General features: G+C 44.0%; 1 protein-coding gene across 2 annotated transcripts in view; it reads right to left on the reverse strand.

The window, feature by feature from the left end:
• The window catches only part of SLC6A19 (solute carrier family 6 member 19), a 152,966-nt gene that overhangs the window by 42,317 nt on the left and 88,256 nt on the right, over positions 1–22,393 (reverse strand). For both annotated transcript variants that reach the window (XM_088445644.1, XM_088445645.1), the window contains 2 exons: positions 10,798–10,926; positions 3,967–4,123 (listed from right to left, as the gene is read on the reverse strand). In XM_088445644.1, coding sequence (XP_088301770.1) covers positions 3,967–4,123; positions 10,798–10,926 — 286 coding nt within the window. The remainder of the gene's footprint in view (positions 1–3,966; positions 4,124–10,797; positions 10,927–22,393) is intronic.

The following is a 22,393-nucleotide window of genomic DNA, read 5'->3' on the forward strand; positions in this document are numbered from 1 at the left end:
CATTTCTTGCAGAAGACCGACTTGTTTTTAACTGTTTGGTCTATCAACAATAGTCCGTGTGTCATTGTTGTCCAAAGCTGTAAGTTCTGAATCTATGGCTGATTTTCACTTGTCCTAGTTGCTGCTTGACTTTGCTTCTTCTATGGACTGAGGTTCATAGACAAAATTCCTTGCTGTATATATTAGTAGGTTTTCCTCATAGAGCTCCTGCTGTGTGGTTGATCACTTGTATCTGTGGTTTCAATCTCTGGCATGCTTCTAGCTGTTGGAATGTCCAGCTTTACTAGTTTTTGTGGTTTTGTAGTACTTTGCTTGTCTATTATTGAAGCTGCTTCATGAATCTCTTGATTGTAAAGCTTTTGATTGACAATGTCCCATAATCTGTAGCCTTTGCTTTGCTGCCAATTCCAAACTTAATACACGAGATAGATTTTGGATCTAGTTTGCACCTCTTCTCCTTAGAGATAAGGACATATGCTCTGCATCCAAAGATACATAGGTGACTGACACTTGGCCAGTTACCGGACCACGCCTCCAGTGGTGTTTTGAACACCACTATAAGTGTTCGAATCTTGAGATAAATTGTAGTTTCTACTGCTTCTGCCCAGAATCTATTGTCCAGATCTGCACCGCTCTTTCAGCACTTATTGTTCTGTTTGCTTTCTCACTTACACCATTTTGTTCAGGTATGTAGGCATCATTAGTTGATATGGTGTGCCATTCCTTTTGAGAAATATAGCTAGAACTATTGATATATTCTCCACCATTATCAGACTTCAAAGTTTTTATCTTCAGGCCTGTTTGAGTTTGTACTAATGCATCATCCTTGTAGCATGTCTATGAGCATTATAAAGTAGCTATTACTTCTCACTGACTCCACCTCTATTGGTCCACATACGCCTGTGTTTACTAATTTCAATAGTGTTCTTGCTTTAAACACTTAATTAGGGAAGGGGCAATCTCTTTGCTTACTCCTCACGCAAATATTACATTCTGGTAATTCAGGATTGTTCACTGACATCCCCCATCACCTTCCCATCTAAACGTTTCTGCACATTGTCATATCCTAGATGTCCCAGTCTTCTATGTCATATTTCTATTGACTGCTGAGAATCTGAAGCAGTCATCGTACAACACTCCTTAGTATCTAGAATTTATAGTTGTTGGCATCGGGTTGCTGCTGCAATTAAAGTCCCTCTTTTATTGTCCACAACACACTGTACCTTTGCAAACTGGACCTTGTATTACTTCTTTCAAATACAATTAGATTGGTTTCTAGTGGGTGTACAGTATATATCAAAGTTCAATTTTGCATTCGATTTTATGTTCGATTTAGCTCACCTGAAATCAAATCGAATGTAGAAATCCATTTCAAAATCCCACATTTACTAAAATTCGATTTTGGATGCCTTTTCTGAATCAAATTCAATTTGATTCAATTTTGAATAGTGATTTCTTGTTCCATTTTGCATGCCCATGTCGATATCAAAAACATTATCTAACTTCAAATCAAACTTCAAATCCCCAAAATAATAGACCTGCTTCACGCTAAAAGCGTGCAAAATACTGGAGACCCCTACGTCTTTTGTCCCCCATAATTTCACAACCAGGATCGGCTCAGAAAAGGCTTGTGCTGGTTCTGCTTTTAGGGGGGACCACACGTCATTTATTTTTTTACATTTTAACAACCTAGTTTTTACACACAGAAGCATGCACGGATCTCACTGATCTGTGCATGCATCTGTGTAATTCATACCTGCTCATGCTAAAATCACCAGCATGAAGCAGGTCTATTATTTTGGGGATTTGAAGTTCGATTTAGAGTTCGATTTGTTGTTCCTTTTCAAATTGAATATTAGTAAATGTGGGATTTCTATGTTGGTCTATGTAAAAGTGCCAAAGTTTTGCCGATGTTCGATTTTGAGTGGGATTTAAGTGGGATTCCGTTTTATGTTCGATTTGACATTCGGTTTTGCCTTTAATAAATCACGAAAGGCAAAATCGAATGCAAATCGAATGTGAAATCACTTAAAACTCAAAATCGAACATTAGTAAATATAACCATACAACTGGTACTAACAACACATCTATGTCTGTAGCTATGAAAGGAAGGATCCGCACCAAAAGAAAAGAGTTTACAATAGGTTGAGGGTATACAGCTGTAAACTGGGGAACTTCAACCAATAAAGTTCCATAAAGTATTAATATATAAAGATGGATAGTTCCAGTGCTTCTCCAACTGTTAATGTCATAAGGTGTTGTTTGGTACCGACAAAGAAAAAGGTATATATAGAGTACACTGTGCAATTGCTATGATCTGCAGCAGCGGATCATCTTGGTGGCAGGTTCCGGCCGTATTAGGTGACTGGGACACTGCATCATGCTTTGATTCCAGTTCTGGCTGTTGCAGGCAGCTAGAACTCTGTCTGTGTCTGTGCAGCTCATAGCTGCATTCCTACCTGTCAGTCTGTGTACAGCTCAGCTGCAAACCATTCAGTGATTATGGAGGCTCTCTGCAGGTATTGCTCTCATTGGTCCCTGCTTCTGATAAATGACAGCCAGTCCTACACTTCCTGCTGGTGATATTGCCTGACTTCCATAGTATGTGTTTGTCCCTGTGCTCAGAGTTTTAGCCGGTCTCACCTTGTTCTGCTGTTCCTGTGTTCAGTAGCTATTAACATCAGTTCCTGAACCTGTTTTCCTGATCAGACGCCGTCCTGGTTTATTCTGCTGTTGTGCTACCTGCTCACGTCCTTGCTGCTCAAGTCCTTGCTGTTGGTACCATATGGAGCAGCGACTTTTGCAGTCACGACCTCTCTGTCCGCAGTGAATGGAGATAATGTACCTACCAACCAGCTCCTGTCATTTTTCAAGCACATCCTGTGACATGGCAGTTAGGAGCTGATTGGTTGTGACTTTATCTCTGTTTACTTTATCGCCATCCAAGGCTTAGTAAAGAGTTCCCCTTTACCTCTCTCCACTTTATCTATCTCCAAGCTTTCATACAATCCCCCTATAATCTGGTGTATTTATACCTTTGTGAATTGTTTTTAGAGTTTTCTTTTGGTAGGCTAAAGACTAAAGCATACTAAAGTATAACACAACTTAATTTGCCAGTTCTACTAACTGTAAGTACACCATGAGGCTGATTCTAAGTTGGGAGCGAGTAAAAAGCAAGTAACTTTGTATTTGGAACATACCATGTTGCAATGCAATGGGTGCAAATACATTTATTAATCTGTTCTTTGTATGCAGGGTACATACTTCCCGGTTTAGCATGTAGCCCACAAATACTGGACAGCTTTATTTTTATTCTGCAATTTAGATTTGAGTTTGGACACACCCCATGACATCTAAATCTACAGTATCTGCACATTGTACATCTGCCCCTCCTGCAGTGCAATATGGTTTTACTAAGGTGCAAAGTTACTTGCTCTTTTTTGCTTTGCTCCTTACTGAGAAGCAGCCTTATACTGTATGTACACTTTATATAAGATACATTTTCCCATTATAGGGTCTAGAAACAAGAAACATCTTCAGTACTTCCCACTTTCTTTAACCATTTATGTTTTATATTTTATTAAACACAGATCCTGTTTTATAGAGTTGTTGTTTTTTTATTTTTTTTAAATTCCAATTCTTCAGGAAGTAAAGGGGGATGTGAGGCAGTGGAGATCTGAGATAGATCTTCATCAGCACCTAGACTTTACTTCTCAGGGAAATCCCTGCTGATATCACTTTATGACATCACAGGATTTCCCATCTTCAACAAGAAGCCCAGGCTTCCCCATTTCGCTGAAAATAGCATTTATTTTAAAAACTGTGTACATTAAGTGGCCAGTTTACTAGTATGAGAACATAGATGGTAGTGCATGGCTTTTATAACTAGCAAATTATTTTTTCGTTTGGGAAAAAAGACTAGCTGTACCTGAATTGGAAAGGGTTTAAATGCAAAGAAAATCTTACCTGAGATAGAATGGTATCTAAATCACATTTTGGAAGCTCGATAGTTTTGAAAACCGTTGACTGTGTTTCATTAAAATAACTGACCATGTAATCATAGTTCTCCTGTGTTATATTTCCCTCTGGCCAATCAAATGTGTTTGTCAGTGTTAGGATGTTTCTGAAATAGAAATTATAATCTGTAAAATATATAAAATTACTTCTTGGGTATTCTGCCAAAAGCTAAAGACACATTTTGTGCAGGTTTGATATGTCCTATATTGTATTAATGGTTTGTTACACATGTTTTTTATGATCAGAAGTCTTACACACATGTGCGTTTAATCCCACAATCTAACATATACATGTGCGTTGATCCTACATTCTTACATATACATGTGCATTTGATTCCACATGTTACTGAATCAGTTTAATGGGAGCCTCCCATCACTACTGTTTTGTCATAGTATTCTGTCTCTTCCACTATCAAATTTTCAGTCTGTGGCTTTATGATTGTCTCCATTGTTGCCTCATCCTCACTAACAACAATAGGCAGGTCACTGCCTTTCCAAAAATAAGGGGATTATGGCCCCATTAAATACTTTGTGCAGCTGTGCTCTTTCTGATTCTGTCATAGGCTAATGTTTGTTCTATCCACCCAATTCAAAATAACTTACATGTACAGGAAAATTATATAAATGAAGATTACAAAAAGGTTCTTAGATCCTATTAGCTGGGATACCCAGCATTGCCTGGGTTGAAGACTCGACCCTGAAATACACCTGCAGCCTTTATTTGTTTACATTGTCCTCACCTATAACCCCATTATATTGATCCTGAAGAGGACCCCACTGTTTGCTAACATGCATGCAAACAGTGGCTTATCTACTGTGGGTGCAAGGGGTGCTATGGTGTTCAAGCTGCCTCTGTGGCCCGCTGATCCCCCTACACCCAGTCATGCACACAAGGTGGAATGGTCCAGTTAGGGCCACCGAGGGGGGCACGGGTGTCAGCGGTGTTGATTTGGTGCTGGCCCGCCAGCTGATTACAGCTGGCACACCGTCGGGCAGACATGATGAGACAGCGCCACTGGTCACGAGGCAATCAGACTGGTGGACCGGCAGCCAATCAGCAGTGGTGGCTCCTGACTGGCTGCTGGTTTGGCTCGTGACTAGCACCAGACTCAAATTGTACCGGTGCTGTCTGTCCATGTCTGTCACTGCCTGCCAGTGCACCAGCTGTAATTAACGGCACACAGGGGGAGATGAGAGACTGCTGGAGGGACATGGGGAGTTGCTGGGGAGGGCATAATGTGTAAGGGCCATTACTATGTAGCATAATGTTATAAGTGGCATTACTGTGTGGCATAATATGTAAGGGGCATTTCTACTGTGTGGAATAATGTGTTATATGGGGCACTACTAATGTGGAATAATCTGTAAAGGGCATTACTGTGTGGTATAATGTGTAAGGGGCAGTACTGTGTAGTGTAAGGGGCATCACTGTGTGGCATAATGTATAAGGGGCACTAATAGTGCATGGCATAATGTGTATAAGGGGTACTACTGTGTGGAATAACCTGAATAGGCTCTGTGTGGTATAACATGAATGGGCTCTGTGTGGGGGCAAATGTATTTGTTTTTGTTAACTCTGGGGGTGCCCTTTTAAGATCTCACTATGTGGCCCACAAAGTACTAATTATGCGCCTTGCATGCAAACACCCTCTGACTAATATATATACCCTCTGACTAATATATATGGGGTGGGACGTATCGCACTCACGATGCATTATGTTTGCATTCTGGTTGGTAACGTCGGCATGCATGACTATCCCCGCAAAGGACCACTCTGTCGGTAAGAGCAGTGGAGGAACTTCCAGGTCTATGGCCAAGAAGACCCTCTGCGCATGCCGTGGGGGGTGCTGGAAGGGATCTGATTGGATCCCTCTATCAGCACTCGGTGGAGAGAAGCCCATAGGCTTCTATGGGTAATGTCATCAGGAAGATGGCGTTACCCACCGCAGCCAAGTCCCAGAGTGCATCGCACTCCGGGGGCTTGGTGCATATGAAAAACATGGTCAAACCCGCATTTTCAGGGGTTGACCGCATTGTTTTTACCCTTTATGCATCTCGCCCATGGACACATTAAAATGGACTAAATCTGGATTTAATATTAACTTGTATGAGGTTAAAAGGATACTTTTGTAGCATTCACAAAGGTTTTTGACAGACTTCCAATTTCCACTGGAGCCAGCCCCGCAACCTGTGTAATTTAAGATTGTCTCCATTTTTAGGGATTGTGTCACAGTGTGTGGCTCTGATGAAGTACAAACTTAGGCAAAAATCTAATCCTGATCAAACTACACCACCCTGCCAAATCTGGTCAAACTAGATCCAAAACTCTGGCTGTGCCTAAAGGACAGACAGACAGAAACGCTTTCTCACTTACTGTATGCATTAGATTTTATTTATATGGTGCCTGTAGTGCCACCCAGGAAGAACAATGGTATAAACAAACAGTACAATACAAAAAGATACAAAACAGCTGCAAAAATCAGACAATAAGTTAAATACACAAATAAATAAATTATAGTAATTAACAGTAACATTCAGTGCCCAGGGAAAGGTGGAGAGAATGGATCAGAGTAACTGACTGTGAGTGGGAATGCAATGGAGATTACTTATAAGGATAGTGCAGGGTGAGAACTAAGCATATAGAGGGCCATGCTCAATTGCTCATGAGACCTTACTGTCTAGAGGTAAGATGGTAAACCTTGATGTGAACTGGGATGTGATGAGGAGAAGGTCAGAGAGCAGTGTCTGAGGTGGGCTGGTACCGTGTTTCCCCGATAATAAGACCTACCCTGAAAATAAGCCCTAACAAAAAATAATAAAAAAATAATAATGGTAAGTAAAGAATTGTAAAGCAGGACTGAGGCTATGATGGGGATAAAAGCAGGACTGAGGGCATGATGACGATAAAAGCAGGACTGAGGGCATGATGGGGATAAAAGCAGGACTGAGGGCATGATGGGGATAAAAGCAGGACTGAGGGCATGATGGGGATAAAAGTAGGGCTGAGGGAATGATGGGGATAAAAGCAGGACTGAGGGCATGATGGGGATAAAAGCAGGACTGAGGCCATGATGGGGATAAAAGCAGGACTGAGGGCATGATGGGGATAAAAGCATGACTGAGGGCATGATGGGGATAAAAGCAGGACTGAGGGCATGATGGGGATAAAAGTAGGACTGAGGGAATGATGGGGATAAAAGCAGGACTGAGGGCATGATGGGGATAAAAGCAGGACTGAGGGCATTATGGGGATAAAAGTAGGACTGTGGCCATGATGGGGATAAAAGCAGGACTGAGGGCATGATGGGGATAAAAGCAGGACTGAGGGCATTATGGGGATAAAAGTAGGACCTAGGCCATGATGGGGATAAAAGCAGGACTGACGCCATGATGGGGATAAAAGCAGGACTGAGGGCATGATGGGGATAAAAGCAGGACTGAGGGCATGATGGGGATAAAAGGAGGACTGAGGGCATGATGGGGATAAAAGCAGGACTGAGGGCATGATGGGGATAAAAGCAGGATTGAGGGCATGATGGGGATAGAAGCAGGACTGAGGGCATGATGGGGATAAAAGCAGGACCTAGGCCATAATGGGGATAAAAGCAGGAATGAGGGCATGATGGGGATAAAAGCAGGACTGAGGACATGATGGGGATAAAAGCAGGACTGAGTGCATTATGGGGATAAAAGTAGGACCTAGGCCATGATGGGGATAAAAGCAGGACTGAGGGCATGATGGAGATAAAAGCAGGACTGAGGGCATGATGGGGATAAAAGCAGGACTGAGGACATGATGGGGATAAAAGCAGGACTGAGGGCTTGATGGGGATAAAAGCAGGACTGAGGACATGATGGGGATAAAAGCAGGACTGAGGGCATGATGGGGATAAAAGCAGGACTGAGGGCATGATGGGGATAAAAGCAGGACTGAGGGCATGTTGGGGATAAAAGCAGGACTGAGGGCATGATGGGGATAAAAGCAGGACTGAGGGCATGATGGGGATAAAAGTAGGACTGAGGACATGACGGGGATAAAAGCGATAAAAGCAGGACTGAGGACATGACGGGGTTAAAAGCAGGAACTGAGGGCATGATGGGGATAAAAGCAGGAATGAGGGCATGATGGGGATAAGAGCAGGACTGAGGGCATGATGGGGATAAAAGTAGGACTGAGGCCATGATGGGGATAAAAGCAGGACCTAGGCCATGATGGGGATAAAAGCAGGAATGAGGGCATGATGGGGATAAAGGGAGGACTGAGGGCATGATGGGGATAAAAGCAGAACTGAGTGCATTATGGGGATAAAAGTAGGACTGAGGACATGATGGGGATAAAGCAGGACTGAGGGCATGGTGGGGATAAAAGCAGGACTGAGGGCATGATGGGGATAAACGCAGGACTGAGGGCATGATGGGGATAAAAGGAGGACTGAGGGCATGATGGGGATAAAAGCAGGACTGAGGGCATGATGGGGATAAAAGGAGGACTGAGGGCATGATGGGGATAAAAGCCGGACTGAGGGCATGATGGGGATAAAAGCAGGACTGAGGGCATGATGGAGATAAAAGCAGGACTGAGGGCATTATGGGGATAAAAGCAGGACTGAGGACATGATGGGGATAAAAGCAGGACTGAGGGCTTGATGGGAATAAAAGCAGGACTGAGGACATGATGGGGATAAAAGCAGGACTGAGGGCATTATGGGGATAAAAGCAGGACTGAGGGCATGATGGGAATAAAAGCAGGACTGAGGGCATGATGGGGATAAAAGCAGGACTGAGGGCATGATGGGGATAAAAGCAGGACTGAGGGCATGATGGGGATAAAAGTAGGACTGAGGACATGACGGGGATAAAAGCGATAAAAGCAGGACTGAGGACATGACGGGGTTAAAAGCAGGAAGTGAGGGCATGATGGGGATAAAAGCAGGAATGAGGGCATGATGGGGATAAGAGCAGGACTGAGGGCATGATGGGGATAAAAGCAGGACTGAGGGCATGATGGGGATAAAAGCAGGACTGAGGGCATGATGGGGATAAAAGTAGGACTGAGGCCAGGATGGGGATAAAAGCAGGACTGAGGGCATGATGGGGATAAAAGTAGGACTGAGGGCATGATGGGGATAAAAGCAGGACTGAGGGCATGATGACGATAAAAGCAAGACTGAGGGCATTATGGGGATAAAAGTAGGACTGAGGACAAGATGGGATAAAAGCAGGACTGAGGACATGATGGGGATAAAAGCAGGACTGAGGGCATGATGGGGATAAAAGCAGGACTGAGGCCATGATGGGGATAAAAGCAGGACTGAGGGCATGATGGGGATAAAAGTAGGACTGAGGCCATGATGGGGATCAAGCAGGACTGAGGGCATGATGGGGATAAAAGCAGGACTGAGGGCATGATGACGATAAAAGCAGGACTGAGGGCATGATGGGGATAAAAGCAGGACTGAGGGCATGATGGGGATAAAAGGAGGACTGAGGGCATGATGGGGATAAAAGCAGGACTGAGGGCATGATGGGGAGAAAAGCAGGACTGAGGGCATTATGGGGATAAAAGTAGGACTGAGGAGATGATGGGGATAAAAGCAGGACTGAGGACATGACGGGGTTAAAAGCCGGACTGAGGGCATGATGGGGATAAAAGCAGGAATGAGGGCATGATGGGGATAAAAGCAGGACTGAGGGCATGATGGGGATAAAAGCAGGACTGAGGGCATGATGGGGATAAAAGCAGGACTGAGGGCATGATGGGGATAAAAGCAGGACTGAGGCCATGATGGGGATAAAAGCAGGACTGAGGGCATGATGGGGATAAAAGCAGGACTGAGGGCATGATGGGGATAAAAGTAGGACTGAGGGCATGATGGGGATCAAGCAGGACTGAGGGCATGATGGGGATAAAAGCAGGACTGAGGACATGATGGGGATAAAAGGAGGACTGAGGGCATGATGGGGATAAAAGCAGGACTGAGGGCATTATGGGGATAAAAGTAGGACTGAGGACATGATGGGGATAAAAGCAAGACTGAGGGCATGATGGGGATAAAAGCAGGACTGAGGGCATGATGGGGATAAAAGCAGGAATGAGGGCATGATGGGGATAAAAGCAGGACTGAGGGCATGATGGGGATAAAAGCTGGACTGGGGGCATGATGGGGATAAAAGCAGGACTGAGGCCATGATGGGGATAAAAGCAGGACTTAGGGCATGATGACGATAAAAGCAAGACTGAGGGCATTATGGGGATTAAAGTAGGACTGAGGACATGATGGGGATAAAAGCAGGACTGAGGACATGATGGGGATAAAAGCAGGACTGAGGGCATGATGGGGATAAAAGCAGGACTGAGGCCATGATGGTGATAAAAGCAGGACTGAGGGCATGATGGGGATAAAAGCAGGAATGAGGGCATGATGGGGATAAAAGTAGGACTGAGGCCATGATGGGGATAAAAGCAGGACTGGGGGCATGATGCTGTCAATGTTAATTAAAATAAGCCCTACCCCGAAAATAAGCCCTATGGAGTTTTTTTGACCAAAAAAAAATAAGACAGTGTCTTATTATCGGGGAAACACGGTAGGCTTTATAAAACAGGTGTGTTTTCAGGGAACCTTTGAATTCTTGTAGACATTCTGATAGGGTGAGGGAGTAAGTTCCAGAGTTTGGGAGACGTCTTGGATGTGTGAATATGAGGCAGTAATCAGAGAGGAGGCAAGGCAAAGGAAGGGCAAGAGGAACAAAGTAAAAAAAAACATTAAAACAAAGTGCTTACTTTGCAAAACAATCATCATATTGGGCTGTAGCACGAAATCCAATGATAGAGTAAATAACGGTGGCAGAATATATGGATGTGCAGCCATTTATAATGGAGATTATGACTGCATCTTTTTCACAGTTATTACTGTAAAATAAAAATTCATCATTTACCAGCTTCTGTCAATTTGTAAATCAATAAACCCAACATTTAATAATATTACATACAGTACATGAAACTATGTTGTTCAAATAATTAAGAACATAGTAAGTGTAAGTTCAATCATTTTGTTAATATGTTAACTAAAGACATGTCCACACCTTTGCTCAAATCTCACCAAATAGCCTTGTTTGGCGCAACTTAGGGCCTAATTCACAGATGTTTGCAAACGCGATTTTACAGAGATTGAGCAATATTTTGCTATTGCGCATGTGTCAAAGTCGCACTGCGCATGCGCAGCAATTGTCTTGCGATGCTGGTAACGGGGTGGTTAGAAAAATGCAGATATGTTTTACCGTTTAACGCCCTTCCATGGCCGTGCATAAATTAGCCATTGTGATGTACCATACAGCACGAGAGCTCTCTGCGTGTCAGGGGAGCCCCTGTATTTGAGACAGGTCACACCTGCTGCATGGCTGGTTGATCTGCATCGATGTTACCGATATTTACACTGGCACGCGACGTCGGACGCACGTGAGAAGACAGCAGTCAGCGTCCCTATTCTCGGGTAAACTTTGGAACTATTAGCATTTTTCGCAGCTAGATCGCATCTGTGAATCAAGCCCATAGTTGTGCCAAGTGTTTTTTTTCTTTTATATACTGTATGCATCTTAGTCATATCACTAGTGCGATAAAAGATTACACTGATTACTGGTGCTAGCATTACATGCACGTCTGTGTGCAATTAAGTCACACATCTGGGTAAAGAAACCCAAAAGAAAGAGTTTGGCTATGAGTTGCCGCGCCATGCCTGTACTGTTATGCCTAATATGCAGCTTTATACATCATGCATCAAGCTTTCTAAAGAGTGAAATCTTGGACACGTAGTGAAGTTGCCCCTAACAACTAATTAGCTTCTACCTATTATTTTATAGAATGTACTTGATAAAGTCTACCTCAAAATTGATTGGTTGCTATGGGCAACTTCTCCACTTGCCCACTTTCCCACTTTTTATGAAGCTTGATACACCTCTCTCTTAATACCAATTTATTTGCGACAAAAGTACCAGTCTAGTGTTCCTGGTGAGCATCTTTGGATGTGGCTAGGATGCAACTGAGCACACAATTTTGGAAAAAATATGCTCTTCTCGTGCCATATTACGCAATAAGTCCAAGTGAATGTGGACACATCTGTGCCATGTGCCTCCTAATCTTTCACTGTTCAAACCCAAATAATTACAATTTTCTTCATATTTTTATAAAGTTTTATATTTTTATATTTCACACAAGAAATAGAAAAGAACACATTGGGCCTTGTTCAGCAGTGAACGCTAATGCACAGAACGCAGTTGCAAAAATATGCTCCTGCCAAATCACATGCGTCATAAAGACGCCTACTGCTGCTTTCTCATATCCATCCAACCTCACACTTCTGCATATACATTGGTACCATCGACACACATTGGCCAGTCACGCAGCATTTACAACAGGTCTGACCAGCCACAGTGATTGCAAGTCTCTTCGCATGCAGACAGCTCTCATGCTGCGTATGCAATTGCAGTGGCTAATTTATGCATGCCCATGAATCGGCGTACTAACGGACAGGCACGTCTGCATTTTTCTAAACACCCCCATCACCGACCCCAAATGCTGACAGCCTATCACTCACTTTGCAATGGAATCCACCTGTAGTGCAGCTTATATGCAATGGCAAACAATCACTTGATCTGGGTCCGTAATCGCACTTGCGTTCGCTAGTGAACCAGGCCCATTGATAACAAATGACAATCATGTTTAGTAAAAACATGTAAATAACAGTTAACAGTAACTAATTAATATATATTATATTGTACAGTACAGTATAGCGTGCTAAGGGCCTGATTCAGAGACGGACGCTAATGTGATCGCAGCCGCGATTTCATATGCAACACAGCAGTGAAAATATGCTAATGTTAGAAAAGATCTCCCAAGCATAAAGACGCCTACTGCTGCCTTCTTGCCTGCATGCGACGACGCATACCCACATAAATATCGGTAACATCGATGGACATCGGCGGCCATCTTACTCTTGCAGCAGGTCAGACCTGCCGCAGCCTAGAGAGCTCTTCTGACACGCAGAGCTGTGTATGCAATAGCAGTGGCTAATTTATGCACGCCCATGTAACTGTGTTTAAACGGACAGGCACGCCTGCGTTTTTCTGACTTCACCCCGTTACCACCCCCAAACGCGGAAACTTGTCAGTCACTTTGTGATGGGATTCTATGTGCGTCCGCAATCGCATTGAAATTGCTGCGCACATGCAGTGCGGTGCATACGCAAGCGCAATGGCAAACAATCACTCCATCTGCGTGAAAATTACATTAGTGTCCATCTTTGAATCTAAATTTCATAATCCCAGCTAGTACTGCTAGTAATTTAACACAACTGACCTGCAAAGGCAGCCGTTTACAAGGAGTGGCACTGTACCAAATTAACAGATTAACACAGCAACCAGTTGACAGAGGCCAGGTCAAAGGAAATTACTTTAGTAAAGAGAATAGCTTTATTCACCCCTCCAATGTGTTCACATAAATATGCCCCTGTTTTTTGTGTTGTATGTTGACGGTTGTTGGATTGACAATTTGTAAAACCTCATTACATTCTCTAGGGCAGGGGTCTTCAACCTTTAAGACAGTGTGGGTCACATTGAAAAAATTCAACGAAGCCCAAGGGCCACTAAGCTATACTCTGTTATTTAGACTTTTAAATTTAGAGGATTCTAAGACCTTTTCCAGACTCATAAGGCCATAATGAAGACGTCAAAAGATAATTTTATTATATTAATGAACGGAACATTGTCTGTTTATCTTGTTTACAATAATATGTTCATGTCAGTACTGCACTCTGCACTGATGGTGCTGCTGACAGAGGACACATAAGATCCCCTCCCCGCCTCCTTCCTGGCAGCGCATCCTGTCACTTCCTGGCAGCTTTAGGTTCGTTAACCCCCTTCAGGCCCCGCCACCATTCTCTCCCCTCCAACCCCTTCAGTGCCAGCATCCCCCGCCACCATTCTCTCCCCCCAACCCCTTCAGTGCCAGCATCCCCCACCACCAATCTCTCCCCCCAACCCCTCTAGCGCCAGCATCCCCTGCCACCAATCTCTCCCCCTCCCCTGACTGGGGCACCGTAGAGCTGTTTTCCACTGTGGCCCGCTCTAGGGCATATTTATCAAGCCCCACATTTTAGCCCTGATAAGTATGATATCCATTTAATATTTTCTGATAATTAAATTTTTAGCATTTCCTCTTAAAGATTAATGCTAAATTTATTAGACAAAAGTCCTGGGGATGAAAACTACTTCTCATCCAAGTAAACGCCTTAAGAAGACTATGATTCACTAGCCTTCAGTTGAGATCCACAAGTTGATGGTCCCAGTTTTTCAGATTGTTTTTACTGGTATTGGGAGATTTTACCACATCTAATTACCTTAAAACATTTTTAAAACATCAAAGTTTTTAGGTATCATATATCTGTTCTTAAAAAAAAAAACTCTGCATGAGGGATTACAAATTTCTATTCCTAAATATATTCAATGGAATTCACATGGGTTCTGTTTTGAATGTAAACCATCCAGCCCAACTGAAATGCCCAATATGCACAATATGGTCCAGAATAACACCACAAATAATATATTAAATCAAGTTTTATTATTATTATTATTATTATTATTATTTTATTTTTTAACCAAGAAATAATAATGCATAATTGCTCCTTGAAATGCTAGTAAAGATTCAATGGGTTTTGGGCTAGAGTAGAAAGCAGAATCATAAAAAGTGTTACCTAAAGAGCAAAAAGCTTTCTAATAGATTAACAAATGATTATTCGGACAGTTCAAGAGATACGATTCAATCACAGTATAAATGTATATCAACAGTAGGAAGGGTTCGACTGGCCCACATGAGTACAGGGGAAACCCCCGGTTGGCCCCACTGCCTGAGGGCCCACTCCCTCCTCTAGGGATAATGTTTCAGACTTGAATTATATATTATACATATTTTACATCATACTGCACAGGGTTATCATGTATTTTCTACAATTGCTGTTATTAATCTTGTACATTATCATGCATGCAGTAGTAGTATTTACTGTCTATATATAAATATCTATATATATATATATATATATATATATATCTATATATATATATATATTAGGGGTGAGCGGGTTTGGATTTCTGAAATCCGAACCCCCCCGAGCCCCCCCGATCCGAGGCCGATCCGAGTCAGGCTCGACTTTTCCCGCCTGACTCGGATCTGAAATCGAGGCAAAACGTCATCATCCCGCCTTCCGGGTCTCGCGGGTTTTGGATCCTATATAAGGTACCCGCGTCGGCGCCATTTTCTCACTCGGCTGTGGACAGTGAAGAGGGAGGGTGGGAGTTAGGGCTGGCTGGGCTGTGTAGTGTAGTGTAGTGCAGTGTTGTGCTGTGCTGTGCTGCGCTGCTGTTGTCCATAGGGGCTGTGTCCACTCCTTCAAAGTCCATAGGGGCAGGCTGGACTGTGTTGTGCAGTCAGTTGTCCATAGGGGCTGTGTCCACTCCAAAGTCCTGTGCAGTGTCCCAGTCCTAAAGGGGTGCTGTAGTGTTGTCCAGGGGGTGCTCTGTCCATCAGGGGTGCTCCCCCCAAGTGCAAAAAAAATATATATTTTTTCTGTGTTTGTGAATTGTGTGCACTGTGGCTGCACGTGCATCAACAAAGGAGCAGCGCCAAGCATGCGCCTGTGTCCCATAAGTAAAAGGCCGGCTGGCTTGTCCGTTAAAGGGTGCTGTAACCCCCAAAGGGCACTCCAAACAAAATAAAAAAATATTTTTTTTTGTGTTTGTGAATTGTGTGCGCAGTAGCCGCACGTGCATCAACAAAGTAGTGCCAAGCGTGCGCCTGTGTCCCATAAATAAAGGTCCGGATGGATTGACTGCTAAAGGGTGCTGTAACCCCCAAAGGGCACTCCAAACAAAATAAAAAAAAATATTTTTTTGTGTTTGTGAATTGTGTGCGCAGTAGCCGCACGTGCATCAACAAAGTAGTGCCAAGCGTGCGCCTGTGTCCCATAAATAAAGGGCCAGCTGGATTGACCGCTAAAGGGTGCTGTAACCCCCAAAGGGCACTCCAAACAAAATAAAATAAAAATTTCTGTGTTTGTGAATTGTGTGCACTGTGGCTGCACGTGCATCAACAAAGGAGCAGCGCCAAGCTTGCGCTTGTGTCCCATAAGTAAAAGGCCAGCTGGCTCATTTCTTAAAGGGTGGTGTAACCCACAAAGTGCACTAGTCTCCAACAAAAATAAAAAAATATTTTCTGTGTTTGTGTGCGCCTTAGCCGCACGTATATATCAATATAACATAAATGGAGGACCAAACTTTCTCCGATAAAAATAAAATAGAGAAAGATCAAGAACCACTTCCTCCTAGTGCTGAAGCTGCTGCCACTAGTCATGACATAGACGATAACATGCCATCAACGTCGTCTGCCAAGGCCGATGTCCAATGTCATAGTAGAGGGCACATACAATCCCAAATGACAAAGTTCAGGAAAATGACCTTGAAAAAAACATTGAAATCATCTGAAGAGAAACGTAAACTTGCCAATATGCCATTTACGACACGGAGTGGCAAGGAACGTCTAAAGTCTTTCCCTATGTTCATGACTAGTGGTTCAGCTTCACATGACGATGGAAGCCCTCCTCCCTCTAAAAAAATCAAACGAGTTAAGCTGGCAAAAGCACAGCGAAGAACTGTGCGTTCTAAGAAGATATCACAAATCCCCAAGGAGAGTCCAAGTGTGGTGGTAGTTGCGATGCCTGACCTTCCCAGCACTGGACGGGAAGAGGTGGCTCTTTCCACCATTTGCACGCCCCCTGCAAGTGCTGAAAGGATCACCCACAGTCCACTTGCTGATATGCAAATTGAAGATGTCACTGTTGAAGTACAACAGGATGAGGATACTGGTGTAGCTGGCGCTGAGGAGGAAGTTGGCGAGGAGGATTCTAATGGTGATGTGGTTTGTTTAAATCAGGCTCGGGGGAGACAGTTGTTGTCCGTGGGATGAAAAAGCCCATCACGGTCATGCCTGGGCAGAAGACCAAACATTCCACCCTGAACTCACCCTGATGACACTGCATGGGTGGGAAACTGCTAGGACAGAGCAATTGAAGTGACTTGCTATCTACTGGAATAATCAACAGAGAAAGTGGACAATCCTTATATGTAGGACAAACGGAAATAGGCAGCACACAACATATGTTGGCCAGATTGATTTTTTTTTTTCAGTCTTCAAAAGACACTCCAAACCTGGATTGAATACAGTATTGTGGAAAGTACCATATTTTACTTAAAATAAATCATTTAGTGGACACAATGGCCCATGGATAAGAAATATATGGCCTCCACATTGTGTTTGCAGGAAGAGAAAACAAAAGTCCACGAAAGTCTCTTGAACATAAATAGCAGCAATGATATTTTTGCTTTGTACCTAACCCTAAAATCTGAACAAGGAATGGCCAGTACAGACTGTTGGTGCAGCCACACCCACAGTGGGCATTTTTTATGCCGCATGCCATGGGGAACCTGCTTCCATGGTGTGTGGCAGTGGGACACCTCACAACCCTACTGCACTTCAATCCTGAGCACAGTATGGTGGCACAATTCTCTAAGATTGGGATTGTCCCATCTACAGCAGGATGAGGTATTTCATTGCATTACTATACCAAAATCATTGGCCAAATATGTTAAAGTTAAATAGGTGCTGATTCATCCTTTGTAGTTTTATTATTAATTTTATTTATTATTTAAACATGTTCACTTGATTATTAGCTGTTTTTCTGAGTGTTTCAGCTAGCTATGTTAAGAGATAGCTATGTAACTATGTAATCTATTTTCCAGAATTGCTGCCCCTGAAGAGTTTGAAAGTAATCACCTCCATTAGCATCATTTTAGGACCTTATTTATCAAAGGGTTTTATCATATGCAACGAGTGATAAAACTTGTGCGTATGATAAATGGTGCTGCAGCCAATCAGCTCCCAACTGTCATTTTTCAAACACATGACAGTTAGGAGCTGATTGGCTGGAGCATCATTATCATATGCAACAAGTTTTATCACTCATTGTGCATGATAAAACTTGTTGTTATATAAGGCCCTTTAAGATCCCGTAAATTGTACTTAATATAATTGCTATAATATGTATAGCATCTTTTCTAATCCTTTCACATTCCGTAACTTTTTCAATCAATAGAGTTTGTTAACCACCAGTTAATGTGAAGCAGACTGGCTCTCCCACTGTGAGTAACTTGAAAGCCAGTGCCACAGTTACAGCTAGGTGTGAGCTTTTACTAAAAATGTCTTATTAGAAAACTAGAGTCCTACTAGTGTTGTTTTATTTTAATTAGCCTTTATTTTATCTTCAATTATCTGAATAGAACTGGAAGATGTGTGATACCCCTAAAGTGTATATTGTCCAGCTTATATAGATATATGGTATGTTGAGATAATAATTCATATATTTACACTGCATTATGTGGTAGAAGGGTGCTGATTGATGTACTGTAGGTGCTCAGTAAATAAGCTAAAAAGACTGTCAGTCTGTGTATTTACACAGCGTTAAATAGTAAGGAAATGCTGTTTGATGTGTCAGCGCCCCCCCTCCCTAGAGAGGACATTGGAGCAGCCTGCCTTCCCTGAACTATTGTGCACTGATGGGCGCGCGGCATGGAGCAGGTTAATGCCGCCGCCGCAGAGGGGAGAAGGAGCTCTATGGAGACCTGAGTAGAGAGAAGCGGCGCGCGCGGTCGGCGGGAAGCGGACCCGCACGCGACCGCTGGAATATAAGAGTTTTCCCGCAGGGGCTGCTGGGGGTTGGCCTGAGGTAAGCGAGCAGCGGGGGAAGCGCTGCGCTTACCGGCGAAAGGGAGTCCTGAGGCAGCGGTGATCTGCGCAGAGTCTGCGCACTCACCTGGGAGTCCTGAGGAGACTGTCGGCAGGAGCCGCTGGCAGAGAGAGAGCTTGGATCGTAGCTCAGCTGAGAGGAAGGTGCCAGTCTGCCGGGTCCTGAGAGGAAGCAGCGTCAGCAGGGGGATGTCTCCATGCCTGCCCCTTCTAGGTGACTGACAGCTGGGGAGCTGAGAGGCTGCTGCCGGGACTCAGAGAGGAGAAAGGGGTTTTCAGCAATGGAGCTGCCCTGCATCCTCCCCCTTCTTGTGACTGATGGCTGGGGCCAGAGAGTATCAAGTGCTGAGGCGCGGCTTCCACTGGATGGGACGGACCAGAGCTGGTGACAGGTGGAGCAGTGAGTACTCTGACCCGCTCTTAACGCAATCCCTGTCAGTTAAACACAGCCCCAGTATTAGTTAGTGCATACCAGCTGAGGAAGAAGTTCTTTCAGTCTATAAGCAACTTGGATCCCTAGTGACTTTAGTGCAAACCCTATGGGACAAATGTATTGAATGCAGTAAAAGGCAGTATCCTATACAGTGAGAGTTCCCCATCCTGCAGGGAGAATATAGCATACACTTTTACTATTTGGATGTAGACATTGCTGCAGGTAACTCCCATCGGTACATTCTCTGGACCCTAAAGCTCTTAAATTTGCTGACAGGAGATAACAGACACTGTGTAAGTAAGGGAGCAGCCATACTCTCAGCTAAGCCGCAGGGAGCAAATCCAGGAGGAAGTACAACTAACTCTGCTACATCTAACCTTAACAGAGCCCAGTCAGCTACCATACAGCTTTCAGTAAGGAAATATTGTTATATTACATACTGCATCCAAGCCATTTGTTATTACTGTGCAGTAAGGGAAGTAGAGAGTTGTATTGTGCACGCTACTACCAGAGACAAGTAACCTGTTTAAAAAGCCTCAGTGCAGGATCTTGCATAGATAGAGTACATTTCAACTTATTCCCCAACATTCTTCTTCAACCCAGCCAACGTTTATAAAAACTGTCTCCTAGCTAGCTAATCACTTGCATGCAGTGAGAAACTTCGAGACTATTGCATTCTATGTTTTTCCTGGTGCACCAGGTAGATGTGGTAGAACATGCTTTATTTGTTCTGTTATACATATGTGTGATGTAATATATATGTTCGCTTTTAACCTTCTTCTCTGCAGTTGGATCGCAAGTCCAGTGTTCCGGTTACAATAAAATTTGCGGATCCAAGTGTAAATTTATTTGCTTAAAAGTGTGCTCAAAAAAATCGAATTGTTCTTCTGAAATGCTAATGTAAAAGTTGTCACTAATTTGAACTGATCTTGTTTGAATAAATATCACATCCTATTGCCACTATTGCCTGTATCTAAATCATTACCTTCCGGAAGATTCCAAGGTGATCCAGAGACAGAGTATTTGGTAAGGAAGCACCCTAACACATCACTAGTAGAATAGAACACCCTTAGCGGGGTGTTACATTTTGGCGTCACGAACAGGATTCAAGCAAGTCATATCATCCAACGACGAATAAGCTGCGGGAGACTATTCCAACACTCGTCCAGCCATGGCCAACCTTAATTCGATACAAATTTTACAAGGTCAGCTAGAAAGATTAGCGGTGGAAATAACAGAATTGCACAAAGAGATGCGTAAATTCTCTCATCACAGACCTAATGACTCCTCTGGATGGAGAGGAAACTCGGATCGAAGGCGTGGCAGTGATGATTGGTGGGAACCTCCTCAAGGGAATGGGAGGAGAATCACAGATAAATTTGATTCCCAGGGACGACCTATCTGTCAAGGATGTAACCGGAGTGGCCACATTAAGCGGTATTGCAACCAGAGGAAGCCGTTAAACTTAGAAGTCCTGGGGTCGAGGACCAGCCCTCAGGAGGGACAGACGGAATAGGTCCATTGTTGAAAGGAGGGCAAATCAGATACGCAAATCCAGCCCCAATATTACAAAGCCAAATAAAATTTGTGAGCACACCAACTGCAGGGAATGTTACATCAACCAGTGCAAGAAGGATTACAGGAAAGGTCGTATGGTTCCACGTGCGGCGAAGATATGGATTCATTAACCGGGATGATACCAAGGAAGACCTGTTCATCCATTATACTGCTATCAAAAAGAACAACCCAAGAAAGTACCTCCGCAGTTTGGGAGATGGAGAGATAGTTCAGTTTGAGGTCTTGAATGGGAGGAAAGGTCTACGAGCAGCTAATGTAACTGGCCCTGGTGGTGTTCCAGTTCAAGGTAGTAGATATGCAGCCGATCGCAAGCATTATTGGCATCAGTCACATCAAAGATGTCCTCCACGTAATTACCAGCAAAAATATGAGATATGGTAAGAACTTACCCTTGTTATCTCTATTTCTACGAAGTCCATAGGGTTCCACAGGATACCTTGGGGTATAGGTGTGACGTCAGTCGCAGGGCACCAAAGAGTTAAGCTTTCAGCCTCCCAGGATGCACTAGGTCCCCCTCCTATACCCCGCCCCCGGGCCAAGGCACCTCAGTTAGTTACCAAGCCATAGGCCGGAGGAGGAGAAGGAAGAGAGAGAACAAAGATCTGGACACATACAAGAATCACATTCTCACCAGAGGGAGACGGAAAACCGGTGACCAGAGCAAAGCCCATCTGCAGCACAGGTGCGACAGGGCGGGAGTCCTGTGGAACCCTATGGACTTCGTAGAAATAGAGATAACAAGGGTAAGTTCTTACCATATCTCATATTTTCTACTTCAGGGTCCATAGGGTATCCACAGGATACCTTGGGGATGTCCCAAAGCAGTATCCTTTAAGGGTGGGGACGCTCCTGTGCAGAAAGGAGAATCCGCCGCCCGAAGGAAGCATCCTGAGAGGCGAAGGTGTCAAACCTGTAATACCTCACGAAGGTATGGACAGAAGACCACGTAGCAGCCTTGCAGATCTGAACTGCCGAGGCACCACGTCGAGCTGCCCACGAAGGACCCACAGACCTAGTGGAATGAGCCTTCAGAGAAGGAGGGACCGGTAGGCCTTCATGAAGATAAGCTTCAGAAATAGCCATACGGATCCAGGCTGCCAAAGTTTGCTTTGAAGCAGGCCAACCCTTTTTACGGAAGCCAAAGAGGACAAACAAAGCGTCCGACTTCCTAAACGAAGAAGTGCGGTCAACATAAGTCCTTAAGGCCCGCACAACATCCAAAGAGGCCTCACCCACGGAAAGACCCGGTGAGTTAAAGGCCGGAACAACTATTTCCTCGTTAATATGAAACTGGGAAACAACTTTGGGAAGAAACTCGGGCCGAGTGCGGAGCACTGCCCTGTTCCCATAAAAAACCAAGAAAGGGGGTCTACAAGAAAGAGCCCCTAACTCAGAAACACGTCTGGCCGAAGCAATGGCCAGAAGGAAAACAGTCTTAGCTGTTAGCCATTTAAGATCCACTGAGCCCAGTGGTTCAAACGGCGGTCCTTGGAGAGCCCTCAGGACCACAGCCAAATCCCA

The sequence above is a fragment of the Taudactylus pleione genome, unplaced genomic scaffold (assembly GCF_031769625.1).
Source record: "Taudactylus pleione unplaced genomic scaffold, aTauple2 ptg000386l, whole genome shotgun sequence".
NCBI lineage: Eukaryota > Metazoa > Chordata > Amphibia > Anura > Myobatrachidae > Taudactylus > Taudactylus pleione.